The sequence below is a fragment of the Dermacentor silvarum genome, chromosome 4 (assembly GCF_013339745.2).
Source record: "Dermacentor silvarum isolate Dsil-2018 chromosome 4, BIME_Dsil_1.4, whole genome shotgun sequence".
NCBI lineage: Eukaryota > Metazoa > Arthropoda > Arachnida > Ixodida > Ixodidae > Dermacentor > Dermacentor silvarum.
The window spans coordinates 66,444,106-66,466,776 of record NC_051157.2 but is presented as its reverse complement, the minus strand read 5'-3'; the positions used below and the strand labels follow the sequence as shown (position 1 = coordinate 66,466,776).

At 46.7% G+C, this 22,671-nt stretch overlaps 1 protein-coding gene across 1 annotated transcript; it reads right to left on the bottom strand.

Annotated features, from left to right (window-relative positions):
• Positions 1-1,006: 1,006 nt before the first annotated feature.
• On the bottom strand, positions 1,007-16,658 carry LOC125944972 (uncharacterized). Its single transcript, XM_049666455.1, has 6 exons — positions 16,577-16,658; positions 12,227-12,286; positions 9,034-9,162; positions 7,102-7,161; positions 3,942-3,995; positions 1,007-1,138 (listed from the first exon to the last, which is right to left on the bottom strand). Exons 1-6 carry the CDS (start codon positions 16,655-16,657, stop codon positions 1,007-1,009), a joined length of 516 nt encoding a protein of 171 aa, XP_049522412.1. The 5' UTR covers position 16,658.
• Between the last annotated feature and the right edge of the window lie 6,013 nt (positions 16,659-22,671).

Sequence of the window (22,671 nt, the reverse complement as noted above, 5' to 3'; positions counted from 1 at the left end):
GTGACCTCGTGCCCTGCTGAGCAAGAGGTCGCGGGATAAAATCCCGGCCGCGGCGGCCGCATTCCGATGGGGGCGAAATGCAAAAACGCCCGTGTCCCGTGCATTGGGTACACGTTAAAGATCCCTTGGTGGTCAAAATTAATCCGGAGACCCTCACTACGGCGTGCCTCATAACCAAATGGTGGTTTTGGCACGTGAAACCCCCAGAATTCCAATTCAATATTTCATAAATTATTAAAATTACTGTGCATATGACACCAAGTTTAAGTTGGTTGTAAATGCGGGGCGTGTTAATTGTAATGTTTGATGATGCTTTAACGTTGCTGGTTTAAATAGAAGCGTTATAAATAATTACTCAATCCTCGCTTCCTCTCTACTCCTCTGCGTCATGTACAGGGTTCGTAATTTGTTTCCCCGGTGTCCTCGGTGTAATAAACGAGGATGACCTCAATTACGTTCACCGAAAATACCAGCCACATTATAGGTAATGTGTAGGCAAAGCTCAAAAGTAAACCGCGGAAAAAAGAATCTCGCGCTAAGAACGCTTGAATTGGATGTTTTTAGACGCAATTATAATTTTCCACCGGAAATAACGCATTTTATTTAAAAAAACTTGCGTAATTGATCTTTTTTTGCAATTAGGGCCGTGAATTACGTGAATTAGTCTGGTGGCGGAACATGGCTGATGATTGAACAACGTCCGTCTCGTAATCGTTTTTTTTTTCTTTTTTTTCTTTTTTTTTACGAGCTTGGCTAGCATTAGCTAGGACACCCCTTATACCCACCACACAACACATTTCTGTACAAAACGACACTGGCTGAACCAATTAGGACATGAAAGGCGGTTTATTATATACACTATCGACGAAACCGGCCCGTATACTCGCAAACATGAGATGGCGGAAAAACGGGTCGCGTGAGGACACGCTTTAGTGGGGCACGGTCGTCCCTGCAAAGGTGGCAGGCACCCGGTGTCAGGCACTCGCTGACAGAGCCTTGGGCGTCTCTACAGGGGTAACCCCCTGCGCGATGACCGACGTGGCAGGAGCTTGCTGTGTATCTTGTAGAGAAGTGCCATTAGATCCATTAACTGGCTCAGGTCGTCGTAAAATTCGAAGAGGCGCATCATTAGTACACCCTGTAATGCAGGACAGATTGCATTAGATAGTAGATAGATAGATAGATAGATAGATAGATAGATAGATAGATAGATAGATAGATAGATAGATAGATAGATAGATAGATAGATAGATAGATAGATAGATAGATAGATAGATAGATAGATAGATAGATAGATAGATAGATAGATAGATAGATAGATAGGATAGATAGATAGATAGATAGATAGATAGATAGATAGATAGATAGATAGATAGATAGATAGATAGATAGATAGATAGATAGATAGATAGATAGATAGATAGATAGATAGATAGATAGATAGATAGCTAGATAGATAGATAATAGATAGATATTTTTCCTTTTTGCTTCAAAATGTAAAGATATCCCAGAAACAGTGCTTTTTTGGTAAAATGGTGCTCACCGTTACGATCATCGATAGGAGCTGTTTACAGCGAAACATTAAACACGTTACCATAAAAATGATGCTGTTATGCTTCGCAGGTATTTAAAAAAAATTCAGAGCCTCTTCCACTGCTGTGAAGATGGAAGCCAGCGAAGCTGCGACTATGATGGGTCTGCTATAGGAAATATTGCTATAGTGAACTTATATATTATCATTATTGACTATATTGAGCGTCTACGGCATGTTTGTCAAAGAGCAAGGACACCGGCGTCTCGTTTTCGTCTTCTTCGTCTTTCTGGGGTTTTAGGTGCCAACACCAGTTCTGATTACGAGGCAGGCCGTAGTGGAGGGCTCCGGATTAATTTTGACCACCTGGGATTCTTTAACATGTGCTACAACGCAAGCACATGGGCGTTTTTGCATTTTCGCCTCCATCGAAATGCGGCCGCCGCGGCCGGGATTCGATGGCGTTTTCGCCCGGCGCGATGGCCAAGTAGTGCGTTTTCTGCGCCAAGTTCGCCCCATCGACATAGCCACAGCGTTCATAGCCGCGGCACACCGCACGGCATCGTCACGATCCTGACGTCGGGATCCTGGAAGATGTGGTCAAGCGAGCGTCCATCCCATAATGAGTCCAAAGGGCAACTACTGATGACAGCGCTGGCGCGATCTCTACGTCTCGAGACAAAGGGGCACAACGATTGGTGGGACGTGCCGCCGCCGAGTATCGCGACACTTCTGAAAGAGGCATCGGCGGTGGCGAGGGGTATAAAGCCCGTTTCACATGGTGCGATTTTGTCTGCGAATTCGCACTTGCGAATTCGCAGCCGCGGGAAATATGCCTCCGGACCCTTCGTGCGTGCGATTTTTCAATGTTCGGCGTGCTGAGCTTCTCTGCGAAAACGCAGATGCGGTGGTAGCCACTGTAGCCGTGGAGACAGACGACCAATAGGAGGCGGCTCGCGCATACGTCATCGCCAGTCAGAGTGCTTAACGAGTATGCGAAAAACGCAGCTGCCGTAGATCCATGTGAAACGGGATTGCGAATTTCACATCTGCGGAAATCGCACCATGTGAAACGGACTTAACATTGCTCCATCCATCTGTGCCGGCTGTGCTAAGGTACAGCTGGCGGAAAACCGCCACATGGAGCCAAACCACCACACACGTGGAGCCGAAATTGTGGTACACGCCGGTAGTTCTACGAACGCGATCTCCGATCTCCCGGAACCTAACAGCTTCGCAATAAAACAGTTATTAAAGGTGAGTTTTGGAGCAAGTAACGAAAAGGCACCACGAGTTCCGAACAAAGCACAAGTTTACGATGAGAGCGACATGCAAAAGACGCTCGTGTACTTAGATGTACGCGCCTCAAAGAACCCCTGGAGGTCAAAACTAATCCGGAGGCCTCCACTATACGGCGTCCCTCATAACCTACTCTGTAGTTTCGTGACGTCAAAGCCCATTATTTCGGTATTCTCTACTGGGTTGGCAAAGCACTTTACAGTAGAGTGAAAGCAAGATGCAGAGAAGAACCGCGAACTAACGCTGTAAGAATCGAGTTTCTTGAGAATTCATAACACGATGAAAGTAGTCTCGACCCAAGATACATTGAAGAGATGCACTTACTGCTAACAAGTCAAGAAAAATGTTCCGGTGACAGTGTGGGCGTGCCAGAAATGTTTTTCGGGGAGGGTGTGAGTTGGAAAACGGGACATATAAGCCGGCCGCATACTAACACAGAGCATTTTTTTTATTATTATTATTTTAATATTCAGTAGCGCCAGGGGGACTCGTGGCAGTCTGCCTCCCCCCCCCCCCCCCTCCCCCTGGCTTCGCCACTGGAAACAGGCGAACTCGATGTCATAAAATAATGGGTGTGTATAACAGCGTATTAAATGTGATTGATATTCTTATTCAAAAGCAACGACCCGCCTTTCAAGCATTAGGGTCCCAAATTAAGTACGAATCCATGTTTCAGTAAATTCATATGTGCGCTAAACATTGGACGAATGCCGTGTTTATTTCTTCGAATTAAACATTTGTTTAACAAATGTTTCTTTTCAATTGCCATTACTGACGCACTTTTTCGTAAACGCAGCACTGCTGCGTGCCCTATCCGGAAATAAATAAATTCAAATTAGCTTTATTTTTCACCTTAAGATACGTGACTACATACACTCCACAGTGAAGGTCTAAAGCGCGAAAGTTGTTCTGTAGCGCTATACACGACTGCAAGCGCTCACTGCGCGACCTTTGAAATGATTGATGCGCACTCATATTATTGCCAATAAGTTCATGCTGCATTACGCAGATTGTTGTCGAGCACACGAAGCGCTTCACCTCAACTTGACGCTCTGAATAGCAAATGCAGTGCAATGAACAGTGCAACACATGCCACGCAAGCGACACTAACCTTGAATCCTGTCATTAGGGAGTCGATGATGGAGAAACCAACAAATCGAGATATCTGAAACAAGATATACAATTTCACTGGGACATGTTATACTATACTATATAACATACTAACTAGATATACATACTAACTAGATATAACATAGATATACTAACTGGCGCATCGCTGTTGAGTTCTATGTGTAATTGACCGCGCATGGCAATAAACACACCACACGAGGCTACGACGAGCACAATCTATCGACTGAGTTTAATGACCGGTTATAAGACAGAATACATAATCCAAAGGCAAACATGCATGCCTGACCTATGGCCCACAGGCTCGTAAGACTTTTTTTTTTTTTGCCTTTCCATGAAGTTTGATTTAAAAGCTGTTAATCATGTGCATTCGCCTTTCTGTAGAGTACCACCAGCAGTGAGGGAGTCGTGCGTTCACGTTATGCAGACTTGCTTCTTAGAGCAAGTTCAAAGCCTGCGGGGGTTCCGGCACGCGATTTCAACAGCAGTCACCCCGAGTCCCTCCTGCAGAAATTCAAAGGATGCGTACAAAATATTACCCTTAGGCAGTCCGCCTAACTACAGGTATATAGCTAAACCGGAGGCAATTCCTTACGTGTACCGTATAGACTCGTGTAAGGGCCGCACTTTTTTGCACAATTTTGACGAGATGCGGCCCTTACATGGGACTGAACCTTTGGTCAAAATGGTGCCGGAATAGCAGGCGACTACTGCATACCCCGGATCCCCGAATGTACCATTGCATCAGAGGTCACCGTTCTGCTCTCGCCATCTAGCTGCGGCACGCGGAAGTTCGCAGCGCGCGAAAATTCGCCGATGCGCGCGCGCGGCACCTTGGCACTGAACGCTGATTTTTTCTCCAATAGAATTTTTATCACTATCGATTGCTTCTCCAATGGGCTGCCAAGTTGGTGCTGCGGCCGTTACACGAGTCTATACGGTATATAGAGTATCGCATAACTTGAACAATGTTGCGAACCGGCAAGGAATCGGTGTAGTATTTTTACTGCAGAAGCGGTTCATGGCTATATGTCTTCCGCAAACTTTCGGTATGAGAACGGAACGGAAACTACGTATAATAATCCGACTTGGCGGGTGCCCATGCGGCCGACCCGCTTCAGATGAAACTGGTGGCCATTTTTTCTGACCCGTTTACTCGTACCCCGTTGTCTCAATTTGGCAGCAAAGTTTTGGCGTAATCTAGGCTGTCTTCTTGAGACTGGTTCTCGATGTCCAGGGATGAAGGTCTAGCCTATATGGTATATGCACAGACAGCTAACCACATCACTAGCTTTGATTGGCGTGGCTTCAGGCTGTCGCGCTCTCCTTCGCTCGTGGCAGCTCGCGCCTTGAAACGATTGAAACACTCATCGGCGTACACAAACACATGAATGAGTCAAAACGCATAATTTTATTATAGATGCGATGGCGTGAAATAGTCTCAAACTTTTTTTAAAGGCGAAACTTTCTTTCCCGTCCTCAATAATGTGATGACGGGTGTATACACAGAAAAGTGCGGTGCCTATCAAGTAACATTTAGGGACTCTGTACCTAATGCGTCGCAGTCAGACATTCTCTTTCCCGAAGATAAGCCAAGAACGGGCATACCCCCAGTGACACACACCGAATGGTTAAATCAAAGAAAATAAAGTAAATCAAACAATCCGTGAAATATAATTCGTCATTCTATTAATGGATCAGTTTGCTTCAGAGATACCCTTGAGCTGACACTATACGTTCCGGTTTTAACTAGGGACCATAGTGCAACGTGACCATTCTAGAGGAATGGCCGAGAATGGGCACCCACCCATTGGCTAAATCAAAAAAAGTAATGCAAATCAAGGAATCTGTTTAACATTATTGATGATGTCATGAACAGATCGGTGTGATTTAGAGACGCCAGCGAGCCGACAAGATATGCTTAGGCTTTATGCAAAAAGCTTTTTTTTTTTTTCATAACAGAGATGCAAACACTTGGGCCGCATACAAGAATTACATCATCAACAGTTCGCCGCTTGTATTTTCATTCGGTGCACGTATAACATTGTATATATATATATATATATATATATAATATATATAATATATATACTCGGTCCGAGAAAATATTCACATGAAGTAGACGCACGTGTGAAGTGGTTTATTGATGTTTCGGCCGGGCTTCATCATAATGCAATGCATGGCGTCAGTACATTTAATATGCATGTGCATATCAACCGAATACAGATATGTTTACATGAAAAACGAATAAAATGGGAGAATAAAACGCATGTCAATCGTTCTAAAGAACACCTGATGCGTGTATAAATAAATGGCGTTTGCAAACACATCATCTAAAAATACAAAGCATAAAAACGCACAGAAATGAAGTACAAAAGTCAATCGCCAGGTGACAACAGAAAACGGCACCCAGTATGTGCTATGTTACCAAGCAAAAACAAAAGATAAAAAACAAGAACAGAATAATGACGTGCTAGCAGAAAGAAGGAAAACGAGGGAACATGTGACGGGCTACAAAGACGGGCAACTCAGTTTTCCTACACTTGCATTCACACCAGACGCGACGGTATCAAACTTACAGATGAAGAAGGATTCACGCGCTTCTCTATCATAGTTTGAACAAAACCCAGATTCAGGCAACGTGACTTTCAGCTTATCAAATGAGTGGTCAGGGAGGTGCACGTGTCTTGAGATGGGCAGGTTGGTCAACGTGTTAGCGTGTGATTAATCATCGTTCAAGCGCAATCTAAAAGACCCTTCTGTTTATCCGATCTACCGTTTTTTGCACAGCGTACATTCATATTACATATTTAGTGTCACAGTCGAAATCGCCTTTGATATTTCAACGGAAAATTGAAGCCGTACTAGTCACCTGTTGCGAAGTGCACATGTAGGGACATACTTTACATCGCGGTTTGCGACATGGATAGAATCCGATGGCATCAGGGCATCCAGTCAGTCTTAGATGATGATGATATTATATCTCGAATATTTCTAGTTTTACGGTATACTGCTTTAGGCGGTTCAGCGAATATGTTTTTTGAGGCGACCGACCCAGCATCCAGTCAGCCATGCCGCCAAACCCGGCAAAGTAGGCAAAGCAAGCTTTGCTTCGAAACTAACCACACCGGCGCTGCACTCACCGCGTTCGCGCTAAATTCTGGGTTGTCCAGGCGCCCTTTGAGGTAGACCGCACTCTTCACCTGAAACGAAAAAAAAAATCGACTGTTCTACTGAATGCCACGAAAAAAAAAAAAAAGAGAGTCATGTGTCCATCTTGCATAGTTTTCATCGCAAATGCATGAGTTGTGCAAAGCACATAGTTTCCTACAAGAATCAGTATACAGGGAAATCTGGCGCCATATAGTGTCTACGATAACTGCAGGTATGTTGGTTCATCTAGCATGGAAATGATGGGCATGGTGCATCTGATTGCCTAAACTTCCGCCTTCTAGCTTGGAATGGCTTTTGTGACTTCGCCAAATCGACCATATTCAACAAAATATTGCGTTATGAGTGCAACACTTCGCAATGATTGTGCAATTACGTAGTGAATTACATGAACCGCTGCATTTGGAAAACTGTTATTGCCTGAAAATTTATAAAATATAAATAAATAACGCCACAAGAACGCCTGAAGCCATAAGCACGATTATAAGATACGCAGGCATTCCGCAGCTCATTACAATGTAACTGACTATATAACCTTAGTCGTGCTATACCGTGAGTCCCAGCTAACGCTAACCAACCTATATAAAGAAAAAAAAATGGAATAAATACACAGTGCAAGATATAATTATAAGACCTACGGTGTTAGGTTATCATAGGTCTGACTACTGAGTGCCGTCGGTATTATAATCGTATCTTGCACCGTATTTTCTACGTATTTTTTTTTTCTTTCTTTAAGCAGCTTGGCTAAAGTTATCTGCGACACCCTATGTGAGCGTCCGTCTAAGTGTGGTCGGTCGTAGTCGTCAGTGTACGTTTTTCACTTTATTCGGGATCTTTGACGCTTCGAGAGAACCCCTCATTAGCATTCAAGCGCTCATTGGCAGCTCCAGCTTGTAATGAAGGACTGCAGAATAACCTTTCATTAATAGACATTTGCGTTAGGAGTCGTACCAGAGAGTTCCTGTCATAAAGTGCATGCCTTCTTCTTACGGAACGATTAAACACCAGAGTTGGACAGAAAGGACAGAAATAAACCTGCCCTATACCTGCGTCTTTAACAGTTCCGCTACTGTGTTAAGTGTACTCGTCTTTAATTGCTACTGTATTAAATGTATTAATGGAAAGCTTTAGCTCCGGGGCTGCTATCTAAATACCTTGGAACGGAAAAATCGTTTTCCTCGGCAACGACTGAGCCGAATTTGACAGAATTTTTAGCATTTTAAAGAAGTTGCGATCTAGTGACTGTAGGAAGCAGATTTTTTATTTAGGCCATCGATATTTTTCATACAAATTGCTGAAAATTACAAAACTTCTAAAAACGAAACTATCAAGTTTACAACCGTTACTCATCAATGAAAAACGATATCGCAATTCTGTAAACCGTGCCTAATAATACATCCAAAGAGGAATCTATAAGTTATACAACTCCGGAATTATACCACTAGTATTTGAGTACGAGTCTTGCAAACCCTTGCAAACAACGTAACAAATTCATGTAATCTGTGGATTCACATATCACGTTTGTCCGCTACAGGTGATCTAAGGGATGTTGTTTATAAAACTGCAATGTCTGTTCTTGGTGCAGAGTTGAAGATTTGTAAACTTCACGCTTCTATATTTCTTGAACTTGCAAATTTTTCGGTAAATTTTTTAGCAAAGTTGAAGCCCTAAATGAAAATTCTGCTGCCTACAGTCATTAAAATTTAGCTTTCGCTTTCAAATGCAACACGTTTCATGCAAATCAGTCCCGGGGTTGTCTCATAAAAGCATTTGCGCATTTTACGTGTATTTGAATACTGGAAATCGGAGTTTGCCTTAGGATCCAGCGCTTCCTTTTAATCGCCGCTGTGTTAAGCGTATACAGGCTGGACAATCAAGGAGAGGAGGGCATATCGCCCACTCACTCCGCAGCATTCGACCGGGTCGTAGGGAGTCAGGACCAGCACGAATATCTCCACCTTGCGGCAGAGGCAGGAGATCACCGTCAGCACGACCGAGCAGCCGAGGTACATGGCCAACGAGTCACGCACGTCCTGCGCGCAGGATACGTGTGTGTTTAATGTGTTTAATAGCACACTCTTCGCGTTGCTTACAACGTCGTATATCAGCGTTTGCCGAACCTAAAAGCGAAAATAGGCCAACGAGCGAACGCCGTTATCACGTCTTAACACCACCTACCCATTTTTTTCAAGCCCTGCTTACACCCTATCATGGGTGTTGAATATGGACTTCTTATTCAACATTCTATACCTGGAAGAAGGGGTGCTATACAAGCGTTAGCATGGGTGTAGAAAGCACCGTTTATTCTGCAGCTAGGAGGCTGCGAATGTCTAGTGTGTAGAATCTTGGAAAAAAGTTTCCAGGGCATCTTGAGGGGTCAGTTGACTTCGAACTTCCTTGTTTCAAGTTCTCATTGCGTTCTGGCTCGGTCACAATAGTCGGTGGCAACTTAAGAAACACACCGCTTTGCCCAGCTAAAAAAAATGTGTATAAATGCGCCGGACAGTTATTACCCTCGCGCATTTCCATATCGTCACGGCAAAGGCGAACTTCGTCCAATATCGGCGTCTCTTGAGAACTGTTTTGCAGCGCCAAGGAGCAGAAGAAAGATGCCGTGCGGTTTTGTTGGAATAGTTTGTAATGAATTCGTTAGGTTCCTGCCGAGTAGAGATTTATCAAAGGGAGATGGGCGCCGAGTTGCTCCTAGACGTGTAAACTGTATGACCAGGCGCGCGTTGGCTGAACACAGAAGCTTGTCACTGCATGTAGCGAAAAGAGAAAACAAAATATTTTATGCGAAAGCTTTCTTTAGCTTTGGATGGTTGGTGTTTCTCGCTGTATATAAAGAGCTAGAGGGTAACATGGTGTATTGAGAAGGAAATTAGGTATGTTTCTCGTCTCGCATGCGCAATGGCTGGTGTTTTATGGCAGCATTCATAGCATTCCTATCCATTTCGATGACAAGTAACGCGCCTCTGTCTCCCCTTGCTGGCCATTTTTGTTTGTTTTTGTATTTTCTTCCTGTTGCATTATGTACCAGCTACCTCTGTCCAACGTGAATCATCTGACGCGAAAGAGATGGTGCGCATGGAATGGTGACACTTTTGTGCAAAAGAAGAGAAGTCCAGAGATAATTTTCAGGGATGGTTGTTGGTGGCACGTGCTTTAAAAAAGAACTGTCAGCCCTTCCACTGGGATGGAGATGGAAGACCAGCGAAGCTGTACTATGGTGGGAATTATGTATTATTTCCAATTATGACTATTAGGATGTGATGGTATAGTTGATTATTTGAACTATTAAAGAACTGAGAATGAGAACTACTAAAGAATGACAATGAGAATATGATCCGGTGGTTTTCATTTATTTAGTGACCGCGCTTAACCTTGCACTCGGCCGCGCAACGCTTGAAACAGCGAAGCTGGGCGATCGTAGCCCAGCTTTTCTGAAAGTGCGTGCGAACTTTTCCTCTTATTACTCATGATGATGATCATTTCTTTTCGCGCGTCTCGGACTTACGGCCGTCACTGCGCGTTGCATAGCGCAGCTTGCAACACCGACACCGCGTTCCCATGCCAATACCGCGTTCCAGGAGACCCGCTCCATGAATGCGTCTCTCTCTCGCTCGCTCTCATAGCGCGCAAAACCTATTCACCTCGCAGAGCACGAGCGTACTAACGCACCAGCTGTGGACGAAGACGACGACGCTCGAACGCAATCGTATAGTTCGCATAAATGCATGTTCTGCAAGCGTGGCTGTATAGCTTAGCCTGTTACGACGCTCGCCTTGGGACTGGGGGTACGCGGGCTCGAATCTCGCCTCGGCACGGAAGTTTATTTTCTTTAATTTCTTGATGATACGAACCACAAATTACGGCTGGCTTTAAACAGCTTCGCTGTTAAAAATAATAATAGGGGTGTCGAATAGCCGAAATGTCAAATATTTCTAATTCTCGAATAACGTTGCTGAATATTTGTTCCGAATACAAGGGTATAACAATACTACGAGTGCAACATATATGCCTGACTTTCGTCTTCATCATCTCTACATATCATCATCCATTGTACATCTTCCTCATCTGTATATATCATCATCAGCTGCAACGCTTCATCTTCGTGTGGCAGCACGAGCTCAGCTGGAATGAAGCGGTACCTTTTAGAGTCTACAGAGAAGCAAACCAATGCGAGTGGTGACTGTTCCGAATAGTTCTGTTGCAGAGGAACAGCGGCTGCTGCACAAATGCGCCGTTTGCTGTACAGCTATCTTCGTGTCGGTTAAGTGAACGCAGCGGTTATTGCTTCAAGTATGAACCGAGTGACACAAGAACAAATGCCATTGAACAGAAGTTAACCTACTCCACGCTCATAAGGGAGGAGGGGAGTAGCCAGCCGGTCAACACCAACCTCACGATAACGACGATTTTACGACGGGCCAAAGATGACGACGGCAACACGACGACTGCAGGATGACTACTACATCAAATACGGCACGATGGCTCACACGTGACACACATAGGACAGATTCCTGGGTGTGAACAGATTGGTTTTGCTTGCGACCTTTCCATCAAAACAAACATGTTGACAAACAGGATGATGTACATGCGACAAATCCATAAAAACACCACTGCGTACCCGTATCGCTGTACTCGCTGTAATAAGTGTAATACTCGGCGGTGTTACGCTCTTTTCATTACGTATTTTTCGTGCTAGAGGCTGGATTTGTTCTCGCTGCCAGTACGAGCCTGTATATAATTTCATGTTCGTAAACAAGAAACCTATGACGTCGCTAGCGCGCAGAAGCATTGGCAGAATTTTGAAAAGATATTTGCAGTTTTTTGTCTGGCCACTTTAATTGGCGGCAGTAATAATATGTGGCTTCCTGTACAACTATAAAATGTCCAGGACCAATCAAATCATAAGCGTCTACCAGAACCAGTTGGTTAGCGGTAGGCAACGGTAGGTGGCTATCTGTGTGACGGCATTACCTGTATAGCAGGTCACTACATGCTGTATAATGCGTTAGCCTAGTCTGGAGCAGTTGTTAGTCATAATCCCTCAGATAGAGCACTCTTGTTTAGGAGCAAATATTTTATACTTACGCAACAGCACCTCACGAGCACGCAGCGACTTCGAGATCGTATGGCACCGTTGACGAATGTCTGAGCAGCAATATGGAAATGAAAGTTGTTTAGAAGCAAGAAAACGTTTTACGTCATGAATGTGCAGGATTGTAATCCTCAGAAATGACACGCAATTTTTTAAATAAAGGCGGTGGTTCCGAAACAACGTGAAAGAAACTGTCGATATATTTTCCCATATGTTCCGGTTATATTAGCGCTAAACTTCTCTGTAGCCTGCTTTCACGAACGGTGAGGGTATGCCGCTTTCGCGGGTCACGCACGGGAACTGCTCCCAATCACGATTGTCCCTCAAAGCTTATTGCCTGTCGAGAACACCTCGCCGCCTTCGCCCCGCATCCCTCAGGAGCTGCACATCCATGCCCTGCTGCCAATTTAATCTTGCAGGATGCGCCATTGCATACCATGTCAAGGCGGTCCTGGAGTCATAAGGCACCGGACTGGGGGGTAAGTAAAGTTGTTTATTCTCTCTCCATCTATTTCGCAGTGACCGCTGTTCATAAGATTTTCATAACGACTGTGCCTCTGACAATGTGTTCATGCCATTCGAGTCCTTCGCTCAACCGTTCCTTTGGAATATGGCCGCCGCAGATGGCAATCGAACACGCGACCACGTACTCAGCAGCAGATCGCCTTAGCCTCTGCGGCCCTGGGTAAAAAAGGCGTGCACTCATGAGCTCGTACCTGCTTGCCACAACAACTAAAAACTTTGAAACACACATTAGTAACGTATATATATATATATATATATATATATATATATATATAGTAACAGTTACTAACTCGGAAAGATAGTAACCTATAATATACAATGACAACTTTGTAAAGGTATTTAATACTCGCTATAACTCCGTCTCTAATAGAGCTGGAGTTAATAAAACGCTAACACCGTACACAACCGCACACGCATATACGTGCGTACACAGCACAACATATTTTGTTTTGGATACGCGGTATTTATAGTACAGCCTCACATATTGTGAAACACTCATACCCGGAACATTAATTCAGCTTAGGAGAGTACACTGTGCACAACGCAACAAACGGTGAAGGGCGAAAGTGCTGTTACAGTCCATTGAAAACGGCAGCTAATTAAATCGCACATTTATAGCCGTACGTTGGCGCTTGCGCTTGTCTTATCCCTTTTGTGTCCGCGCTTACTGCACACTGAAAAACTTTGATGTTTTGGGACAAACCAGTCAGACTTATGAGCACCGACGTGCTTTCCATAAATTCACTCAGTTGAGCACGCATTTTTGCTCAATCCTTTCGCTTAAATACGCGAAAGTATGCACCTATACATTGGCTGAAAGTGATTGTTTACGCACATGTGTGCCTTAAGCTGAAAAAACAATTTAATCAAACTATTGAGACAAGGTGCAGTTCAACTGGATGTCGCACTATTACTGTCATCACATAGTATACGTAATAGTTTGGTCTAAGCAAGACTAGCTGTAGTCCTCTTAACTTAATAATATCACCCGTAACTGATCGCATTTACTAAATGTGAATCTCTTGCGAGACAGTATATAAGAAATAGAAAGCTAATAACAATCGAAACGAGCTGGTGTCAAAAGAGCGCATAATCTAAGCGCGCGCAACGCATCACTCAAGCCAGCATGGAAACTAGACGGCCCCGCGGCCGCTTCGACAGAGGGGGAGAGCGCATACGCCTCAAACAGCCGACGCGACCAACGGAGTCTAGAAGCTTCGACAAGATACGCGAAGGCGACGATAACGAGAGAGAGAGAGAGAGAGAGAGCCGAAACACCCGCTCACCCGGCGAGTCGAGAGAGAGAGGGAGTACTACAGCGTGAGCGTGCGCCTACAGATGAGTCACCATCCTCCTCGACGACGCTCCGACGGCCGCGGTCGAAAACGCGATAAACGACTAGAAGATTCCTAGGCTTTAATTGTTCGTGTTATGGGAGTACGACTCCGATAGGAACGTTAGATAAGCCCCGAAGAATGCAATAAAAGCGTCGCGCGGGAATCAGAAAGGGGATCAGACCGCACTGGTGAAGAGATGTGACGTGAAGACTGACCGCCTGCGGAAGAAGGGGATTCCCCGGCAAGCTAACCGACAAGTTCATTGAACGTCTGCATTTCCGGAATAAGCTCCTTCAACGAGATTTGCCTCGAGCTACGCCGAGATCGCCCGGCTCAAGACCAGCACGGGTTAATACGATTGGACACTGTGTTCCTATTCATTCTGTACTTTACGTGTTGGACTCTCAGTGCTTGCCGGTAATTATTTTCCATTGTTTTGTTAATACCCATCTGAATTGTATTGTGATGTGTCTAGCCGAAGTGTGCACGTGTGTATGTAACTGCCTTGTTTGAAGAATATATTTTGTCGTGTTTTCACAACTGTGGGCTCTGACTCGGTCTTTCGACCACAACCGGCGTTTGCTGGCGCACCAGTAGGCCTCTTATTAATTGTCCTTGCTTTCGTGGGGTTGTTTTCGGAAGCTGATAAGTCAGTTTTGGAATTTGGCCCGGCGTTGGCGCCTCGTTCACGGGGTGTGTGACAATATTTCTGGCGTCCGTGACAAGGACCTTTCTGGTGCAGATTGTGTGTCCATAGTAGGGAGAAAGAGCCTAGGGTCGTTTACATTGCCATCGTAAACGATTTTGAGTGTAGCACCACGTTTCGCTAACTTGTGTGCGGAGAGCAGTTCGATAGTTGAATAGGCAGATGTTTTTTGCACGCGGCTAGATTTTGAAGGGCATCATGGATGCCCTTGGTAAGAAGATGGGTCTTTCCGGAGCTGAACTACGGAAGTAGGTTAGCCAGAAAGGAAAATCTGTAGAAAAAAAGAATCTAGCGGCCGAACGGGCCAAAGAAGAAAGAGAGGCCAAGGAGCGAAAAGAACAAAGAGAAGCTGAAATAGCTGAGAGAGAAAGACAACTACAGCACGAGTTAGAACTCGAACAACTTCGTTTGCAGCAGCGCACAGACGCTCCTACTCAAGCAAGAGTCGATAGTACTGAAAGGGAAGAAACTAGCTTCCGTCTGAACCCAACCAAGCTGCTTGTGGCATTCGATGAAAGAAAAGATGACCTGGATTCTTACTTGCACAGATTTTAGACAGTTGCTAAAAGCCAAAATTGGCCAGAGGATCAATGCGCCACTGCGTTGAACGAGTGGACACTTTGTGTTCCTACTCATTCTGTACTTTAAGTGTTGGACTCTGAGTGCTTGTCGTTAATTATTTTCCAGTGTTTTGTTAATACCCATCTTAATTGTATTGTGATGTTTCTAGCCAAAGTGTGCCCCATGTGTATGTAACTGCCTTGTTTGAAGAATATATTTTGTTGTGTTTTGACAACTCTGGTCTCTGACTCGGTCTTTTGACCACAACCGGCGTTCGGCAACCGCCCCTTACTTGCTTTCGTGGAGTTGTGTTCGGAAACTGTTAAGTCGGCTTTAGAATTTGGCCTGGCGTTGGCGCCTAGTTCGCAGGGTGTGTGTGACAGCTAGTAAGTGACGCAGTTATATTATTCTGATAGTGAGGGCGAGAAGAATGAAAAATACCTGACACAGAGCGCTGGACTTTTGAACGTTTTCATTGTTGAGCCTTCACATTCACCATCAGTTATTTGTGCAAAAGTTGAAAAGGGAGTCAGTGGCACTTTCGTTTCATCAAATTGCTAATTGAGTCACCAAGGTGACCGGACGCGCCAATTAGGCAGAGACGGCCTTGCTTTCTATGTTCTGTTTCTCGGTTCACATCATTCTCAAAGCTAGAATTAATTTCTCATTTTTAAGTGAGCAAGCTAAGTACTGAGGTCAGCATGCACATAGCCTATGAAGTCGTAAGGTAAGTTGAGCGCACAAAAAAAGGCGCGAGTGCTGTTTGCTCTACGCAGCTACATGAGTATAACGGAGTTATTAGTGTGTTGTGTATTTATGCTATTGGTTTGAGCAAACAAAAGCACGTAGCTTAGTGTATATGTGGAAAGTGCTCACCAACCGTGAATTCCCAAAGGTTTCTCGATGAATGATGCTCTCCTGAATGCAGGCACGAAGACAGGAAACGGCATTCCCTGATCTCTTTTATCGGGATTAACTCACAGCCCAATATCTTAATAGTGTCAATGCGACGTCAGCAGACAGCTATGCTGCGCAGTCATCATGATATTTTCAGTAAAGGAGGAGATAGCAAGCTTGCATATAGCAGTAAAGCCCTCTAGCCTTGTAAACGCGAAGACGGCAACTCGCTACATAGACCGACATTATCCCACTTGTCGGAGTTGTTTCCTTTTTTTTTCTCTCTTTCTCTCTTCTGGCAAACTAAATGAACTCACCATTAGAAGGGCGGTGAGGGCGTTGACGTCGGCAAACACGTTGATAACGTTGAGCAGGCTTCGAATGGTATAGAAGGTCATGCTGCCTGCATAGCAAAAGGTGAATAACTGTGGAAGGTATCATACCCAATGGAGTACCTGAAGCAAGTTCTCGGGCTTTACAGGTTGAAACCACGATCTCATTATGAGGCACGCCGTAGTGGGGTACTCCGGATTAATTTTGACCACCTGGGGTTTGCAAACGTGCACCCAATGCACGTTATGCGTGCGCTCAAACGTTGCGCCTGCTCACAGACACCCATATTGAGTTTGTGGATCTGGCATCAAGCAATTCCGGGCATGTTTAGCGCTGGGTACGTGACCCTGCCTGTGTAACTCCATAAAAAAGAAAGGAGCAATAAATTCAGATTTCGCCAGGTGAGTTTGTCCCTATAGACATCGTGCTTTCCACGTATACCCAATCGTCTGGCCTGGAGGGGGGGGGGGGGGGGGGGTATTCTGTAAGAGTCCATGTAGTGGATTGTCCATTTCGGCTGTCGTCAATTGGCTCCAGCTGCACGAGCGAGGAGGAGACTGGCTGGCTCCTTCTCGCTCGTGCAGCCGGAGCCAATCAACGACAGCCGAAATGGACAGTCCACTAGGTGGACACTTACAGAATACCCCCTCTGGTCCCAACTTTCTGCACAGTCGAGCCGGCAGCTCTAATCGCCCTGTATCTTTACGAATCCCCACGACATATTAGTGGACGTAATTCCTATTTTTCGTTTCCAGTATGGTGACACATTATCTCTTGTTTTGTGCGTATTCATATCTGCTCCATGTAATTTGTCAAATGCCTTCAGCTCATAAAGTTTATATTAGTCAAGTCCTCATAATAGTGGGATTGCTTATCATGTTACTATTCTTGCATTACAACTGTTCTTTACATTCTTACTTAGTGTCACGTTGTATAGTGACAGTGACGAGCACATTAGCGAAAACTGTGAATCACGAAAGTAACTCTTCATTGGGCGAACCTGTGCCCAGAAAGAAACAACCAACAGTCAAGCAAAACGACAGCGGCGATCGCAGTCGGCAATCATCGAAAATCTGATCCGCGAGTCATGGCTCGTCGAAAGTTCAAGCGGAATCGCTGGTGCCTACTAAAGTCCCTAGATTTCCTGGTCTTTCTTAAGTAGCGACATGTACTCCGTCGGCCGCCATTATCTTCCTAGATAGCATGCGACCGTCAACGGTCGCTGCTATCTACGCTGCTCGCAGCAGCGTGCAAATTATTGCAGGGGAACAGCGTTAGGAGGAACATGGCTGCCGGAATGAGCGCCGCAATACGATTCGTCGGCGGTGCTTCAAAGCTTGTCGCTACTTAAAGAAAGCAAAAAATATCTAGGGACTTTAGTGCCTACGTGCCTTGCGGAAAGTACTACACAATTCATGCCGCGCGTACAATCTGATAACACATGGTTCGGCGAGAACATACACAACAGATCGAATCAACGATAACATTCGAATAAGTTACAATCATGCAGGTGCGTCTTGCGCTGAGCGTTAAATTCAAGTTCTTAGCGGGTGAAATGCAGTCCCCGAGAAAATTATAAATGAGCGCACGTGTCAATAGTACGGGAGGTAGCATTACAGTTATGACTTCGCGACTTCCTCCTGTATATCATTATACCATGTGTTCTTTCTTTTCTTTTTCATTTTTTTAGTAGTGCCAAATAATAATAAATGGCCTGTGGAAGATGGGACAGTTCTAATCATTGAGCTAAATTATTCCATGAAGCAGCCATTACTTCTACGAGAAATCAAAATGCTAATTTGAATATTGAGTTTATTATTCATATTGAAATGAGGTTTATTGATGCAGGCGTAGATGTAGGTCCTTCGGGTAGACTGGCACAGAACGGGCGGCTAAACAGTTACGTCGGGCAGCGCTTTTTGCGGTAACTTCGGCGTCGTCTTTTGCGGAGCGATCACGATGCTGCTACTGCTGGTGGTGTGCATCATCTGCAGAACATATTGCACGTCTTCTTCATCACAATCACCCCCGGGATAAAAAGCAGCCATCCTGGCGACTCAAACAGTAGTGATCACGAGCGGCTCACGGTAGGGCTTAAGGCGATCGACGTGAACAATGTCACGTCCACGACAACGGAGGTCAGAGGGGGGTGTCAGTGGTTCGATTAGGTAATTCACCGCAGACGTGCGCTGGACAATGCGATAAGGTCCATCGAAGCGGGGAAGAAGTTTTGAAGAGAGCCCAGGAGCATGCGCAGGTACTGACAGCCAGACGAGGTCGCCGGGAGAGAAGACAGGTTGCTCACAGTGAGCGTCATGGAGCCTTTTCTGGCGCTGTTGCTCGGCGGTGGTGAAGTGGCGCGCTAACTTGCGACACTCCTCGGCATGACGTGCTGCAGTCGAAACGGGCACACACTCAGAAGCATCGGGCTGGTAGGGTAGCAGGGTGTCCATGGTGTGGGATGGGTGACGGCCATAAAGCAAAAAGTAGGGAGAAAAGCCAGTGGTAGTCTGGGTTGCACTGTTGTAGGCGAACGTAACAAATGGTAGGATAAGGTCCCAATCTGTGTGGTCAGATGCGACGTACATGGCCAGCATGTCACCCAGGGTCCGGTTGAAACGTTCCGTGAGTCCATTCGTCTGGGGGTGGTAGGCAGTGGTTGTCCTATGAATAACGTGGCACTGAGCCAGAAGAGCTTCGACAACCTCAGACAAAAAGACGCGCCCTCTGTCGCTGAGAAGTTCACGAGGTGGGCCGTGACGGAGGATGAAACAGCGGAGCAGGAAGGAGGCGACGTCGCGCGCAGTGGCGGAAGGTAGTGCCGCAGTTTCAGCATATCGCGTAAGATGGTCGACGGCGACGATGATCCAGCGGTTACCGGCGGGTGTCATAGGAAGCGGACCATAGAGATCAATGCCCACTCTATCAAATGGTCGGGCGGGACAGGGAAGGGGCTGCAAAGCTCCAGCTGAACGGCAAGGCGCAGATTTCCGACGTTGGCAGTCCGTACATGAACGAACGAATTTGCGGACGTATGTAAACATTCCGCGCCAGTAGTAGCGCTGACGAAGTCGTTCATATGTTTTGAAGACTCCAGCGTGGGCGCACTGCGGGTCAACGTGAAAGGATGCGCAGATAGTGGAGCGCAGGCTGCGCGGTATGACGAGTAGCCATTTACGGCCGTCAGATGCGTAGTTGCGTCGGTGCAGAAGGTCGTCGCGAATGGTGAAGTGAACAGCTTGGCGGCGGAGTGCGCGAGAGGCTGGCAGCGTGGGCGTCTCAGAAAGTAGGTCAAGGAGGGCCGCTATCCAGGGGTCGTGGCGCTGCTCTGAAGCAATTCTGTCGATGGTGAGAGGCAGGACGATGGGTGTTAATGTTGACAGGCAACTAAGGTCGGTAGGCAGAGGAGACCGTGACAGAGCATCAGCATCCGAGTGCTTGCGGCCAGAGCGGTAGACGACGTTGATGTCGAACTCTTGAAGTCGAAGAGCCCATCGGGCAAGACGTCCACATGGGTCTTTCAAATTTGATAGCCAACAAAGGGCGTGATGATCTGTGACGACGTCAAACGGGCGGCCGTACAAGTAAGGGCGGAACTTGCTAAGGGCCCATACGATGGCTAAGCATTCTTTTTCAGTCACAGTATAGTTGGTCTCAGCTTTGGTGAGGGTACGGCTGGCATAAGCAACAACGCATTCAGGGTGCCCGGGTTTTCGTTGTGCTAGCACGGCGCCGAGACCTATTCCGCTGGCGTCTGTGTGTACCTCCGTCGAAGCTTCAGGATCGAAGTGACGCAGAATAGGAGGTGAAGCGAGAAGACGTCGTAAAGTAGTGAACGCCTCGTCGCAGGCTGGAGACCATGATGACAGGTCGCCGGAGCTACCCAGAAGCTGTGTCAGAGGGCGTATTATGGACGCGAAGTTGCGAATGAAACGTCGAAAGTATGAACATAAGCCGACGAAACTGCGAAGTTCTTTGAGATTTGTCGGCCTAGGAAAGTCAGTAACGGCACGCAATTTCGCGGGATCAGGTTGGACGCCGTGCTTAGACACGACGTGGCCAAGAATGGTTAGCTTTCGAGCGGCAAAGTGGCATTTTTTGAGATTAAGTTGGAGCCCAGCGTTGGTAAGACACGTCAGAACGCACTTGAGGCGGTGAAGATGTGTCGTAAAATCCGGAGCGAAGACGACAATATCGTCGAGGTAACACAGACACGTTTGCCATTTCAATCCACGCAAAACAGTGTCCATCATTCGCTCGAACGTTGCGGGGGCATTACAGAGGCCGAAGGGCATCACGTTGAACTCATAAAGTCCATCAGGGGTAACAAATGCAGTTTTGGGCTTGTCAGCGGCGGCCATGGGAACCTGCCAATACCCTGAGCGCAAGTCGAGTGAGGAGAAGAATTCAGACCCTTGTAAACAGTCAAGGGCATCATCTATTCTCGGTAGAGGGTACACGTCCTTGCGGGTGATCTTATTTAGGCGGCGAAAGTCAACACAGAAGCGGACAGAGTCGTCCTTCTTCTTAACGAGAACGACCGGCGAGGCCCACGGACTGTGAGAGGGCTGAACGATGTTGCGGCGAAGCATGTCGTCGACATGCTCACTAATGACACGGCGCTCCGTAGGAGACACACGGTATGGGCGTTGCCGCAGTGGTGAATGGGAGCCCGTGTCGATGTGGTGCGTGACAGTTGACGTGCGTCCAAGGGAAGGCTGAATAGCGTCGAAAGAAGAACGAAAATGGTACAGGACGGCGAGAAGCTCCGAACGCTGCTCTGGTGTAAGGCCGTCAGCGATGGATGGTCTAAAGATGTCGGTGCAGGACTTGTCGGAAGCAGAAAGAGTGCAGATGTCAGTAAGGTCGTCGCGAGAAGTAGCATCGGGCACGTCGACGATGTACAGGGACTGAATGGCTTGGACATGGCCGAGACACTGGCCACGGAGCAATGTGAGCGGAGCGGACAAAAGGTTGCATACGAAAATATGGCTGAAACCAGCCAAAAATCGAGGGTCGCGAAGGGAAGCAGTACAGTATTTTTTGCGATGAAGGTCTCAGAAGGGGCGAACAAGACAGTGGCGTCAGAGATGCTTCCACAAGACACAGGTAACACAACAGCGGCGTGCGGAGGAATGTCAGTCTCCTCAGCGACGACTAATTTAGGGGGATGTTCGGGAGAATCGTCGGAATGGAGGTCGCACAAAGGAGAAAGTTCGACTTCAGCCCGCTCGCAGTCGATGATGGCTTTGTGTCGCGAGAGAAAATCCCATCCAAGAATGACGTCATGAGAGCAGGATGGCAGCACAATGAACTCAATAATGTACATCATGTCCTCAATTACAACTCGGGCCGTACAAGCTGCTAACGGCTGAACATGCTGCGCTGTTGCGGTACGGAGGGCTACACCCGCAACTGGCGTCGTAACTTTCCGGATGGAGCGACAGAGTCTTTCATTTATTACAGAAACGGCGGCACCAGTGTCCACAAGGGCAAGAGTTGACACTCCCTCAACAGAAACAGCAAGTACATTCGACGGAGAATTGTGAGGACTTGGACGTTGTGACGGCGACGCAGTTCTTGCCTCATGAACTGCGGCGTTTAGTTTTCCTCTTCTGAAGGCATGGGACGACGACGCATTGGGGAGAGAGAGCGCCGACGTGGTGATGGAGATCGTCGGTCGAAGGACGCTTGACGATCAGGAGCTCTTGGAGGTGATCCTGGAGTGTAGCGGAGCGGTGGCTGGTCGGCATAGCGAGTCGTTGGTTCATAGCCATATGAGACGGCCAACGGCATGCGGCGGCGACAGTAGCGAGCGATATGTCCGGGGCGGCCACAGGCAAAGCAAATTGGTTTGTCGTCAGGAGTACGCCAAGGGTTTGTGGCCATGGGGCCAGCGCCAGGGGCGCGGGGTGGGGTCGGCGCGTGCAGTGGTTGACGCGGTGTGAAAGCAGGGTGCGTTCGAGGCCGTGCGACGACGTCGGCGTACGTGAGAGGAGCAGCTACCGGATGTGACTGAGGGGACACTGGCACAGCGTCGGCAATTTCTGCTTCGATCGCCTGCCGAATAGCGGGTGAC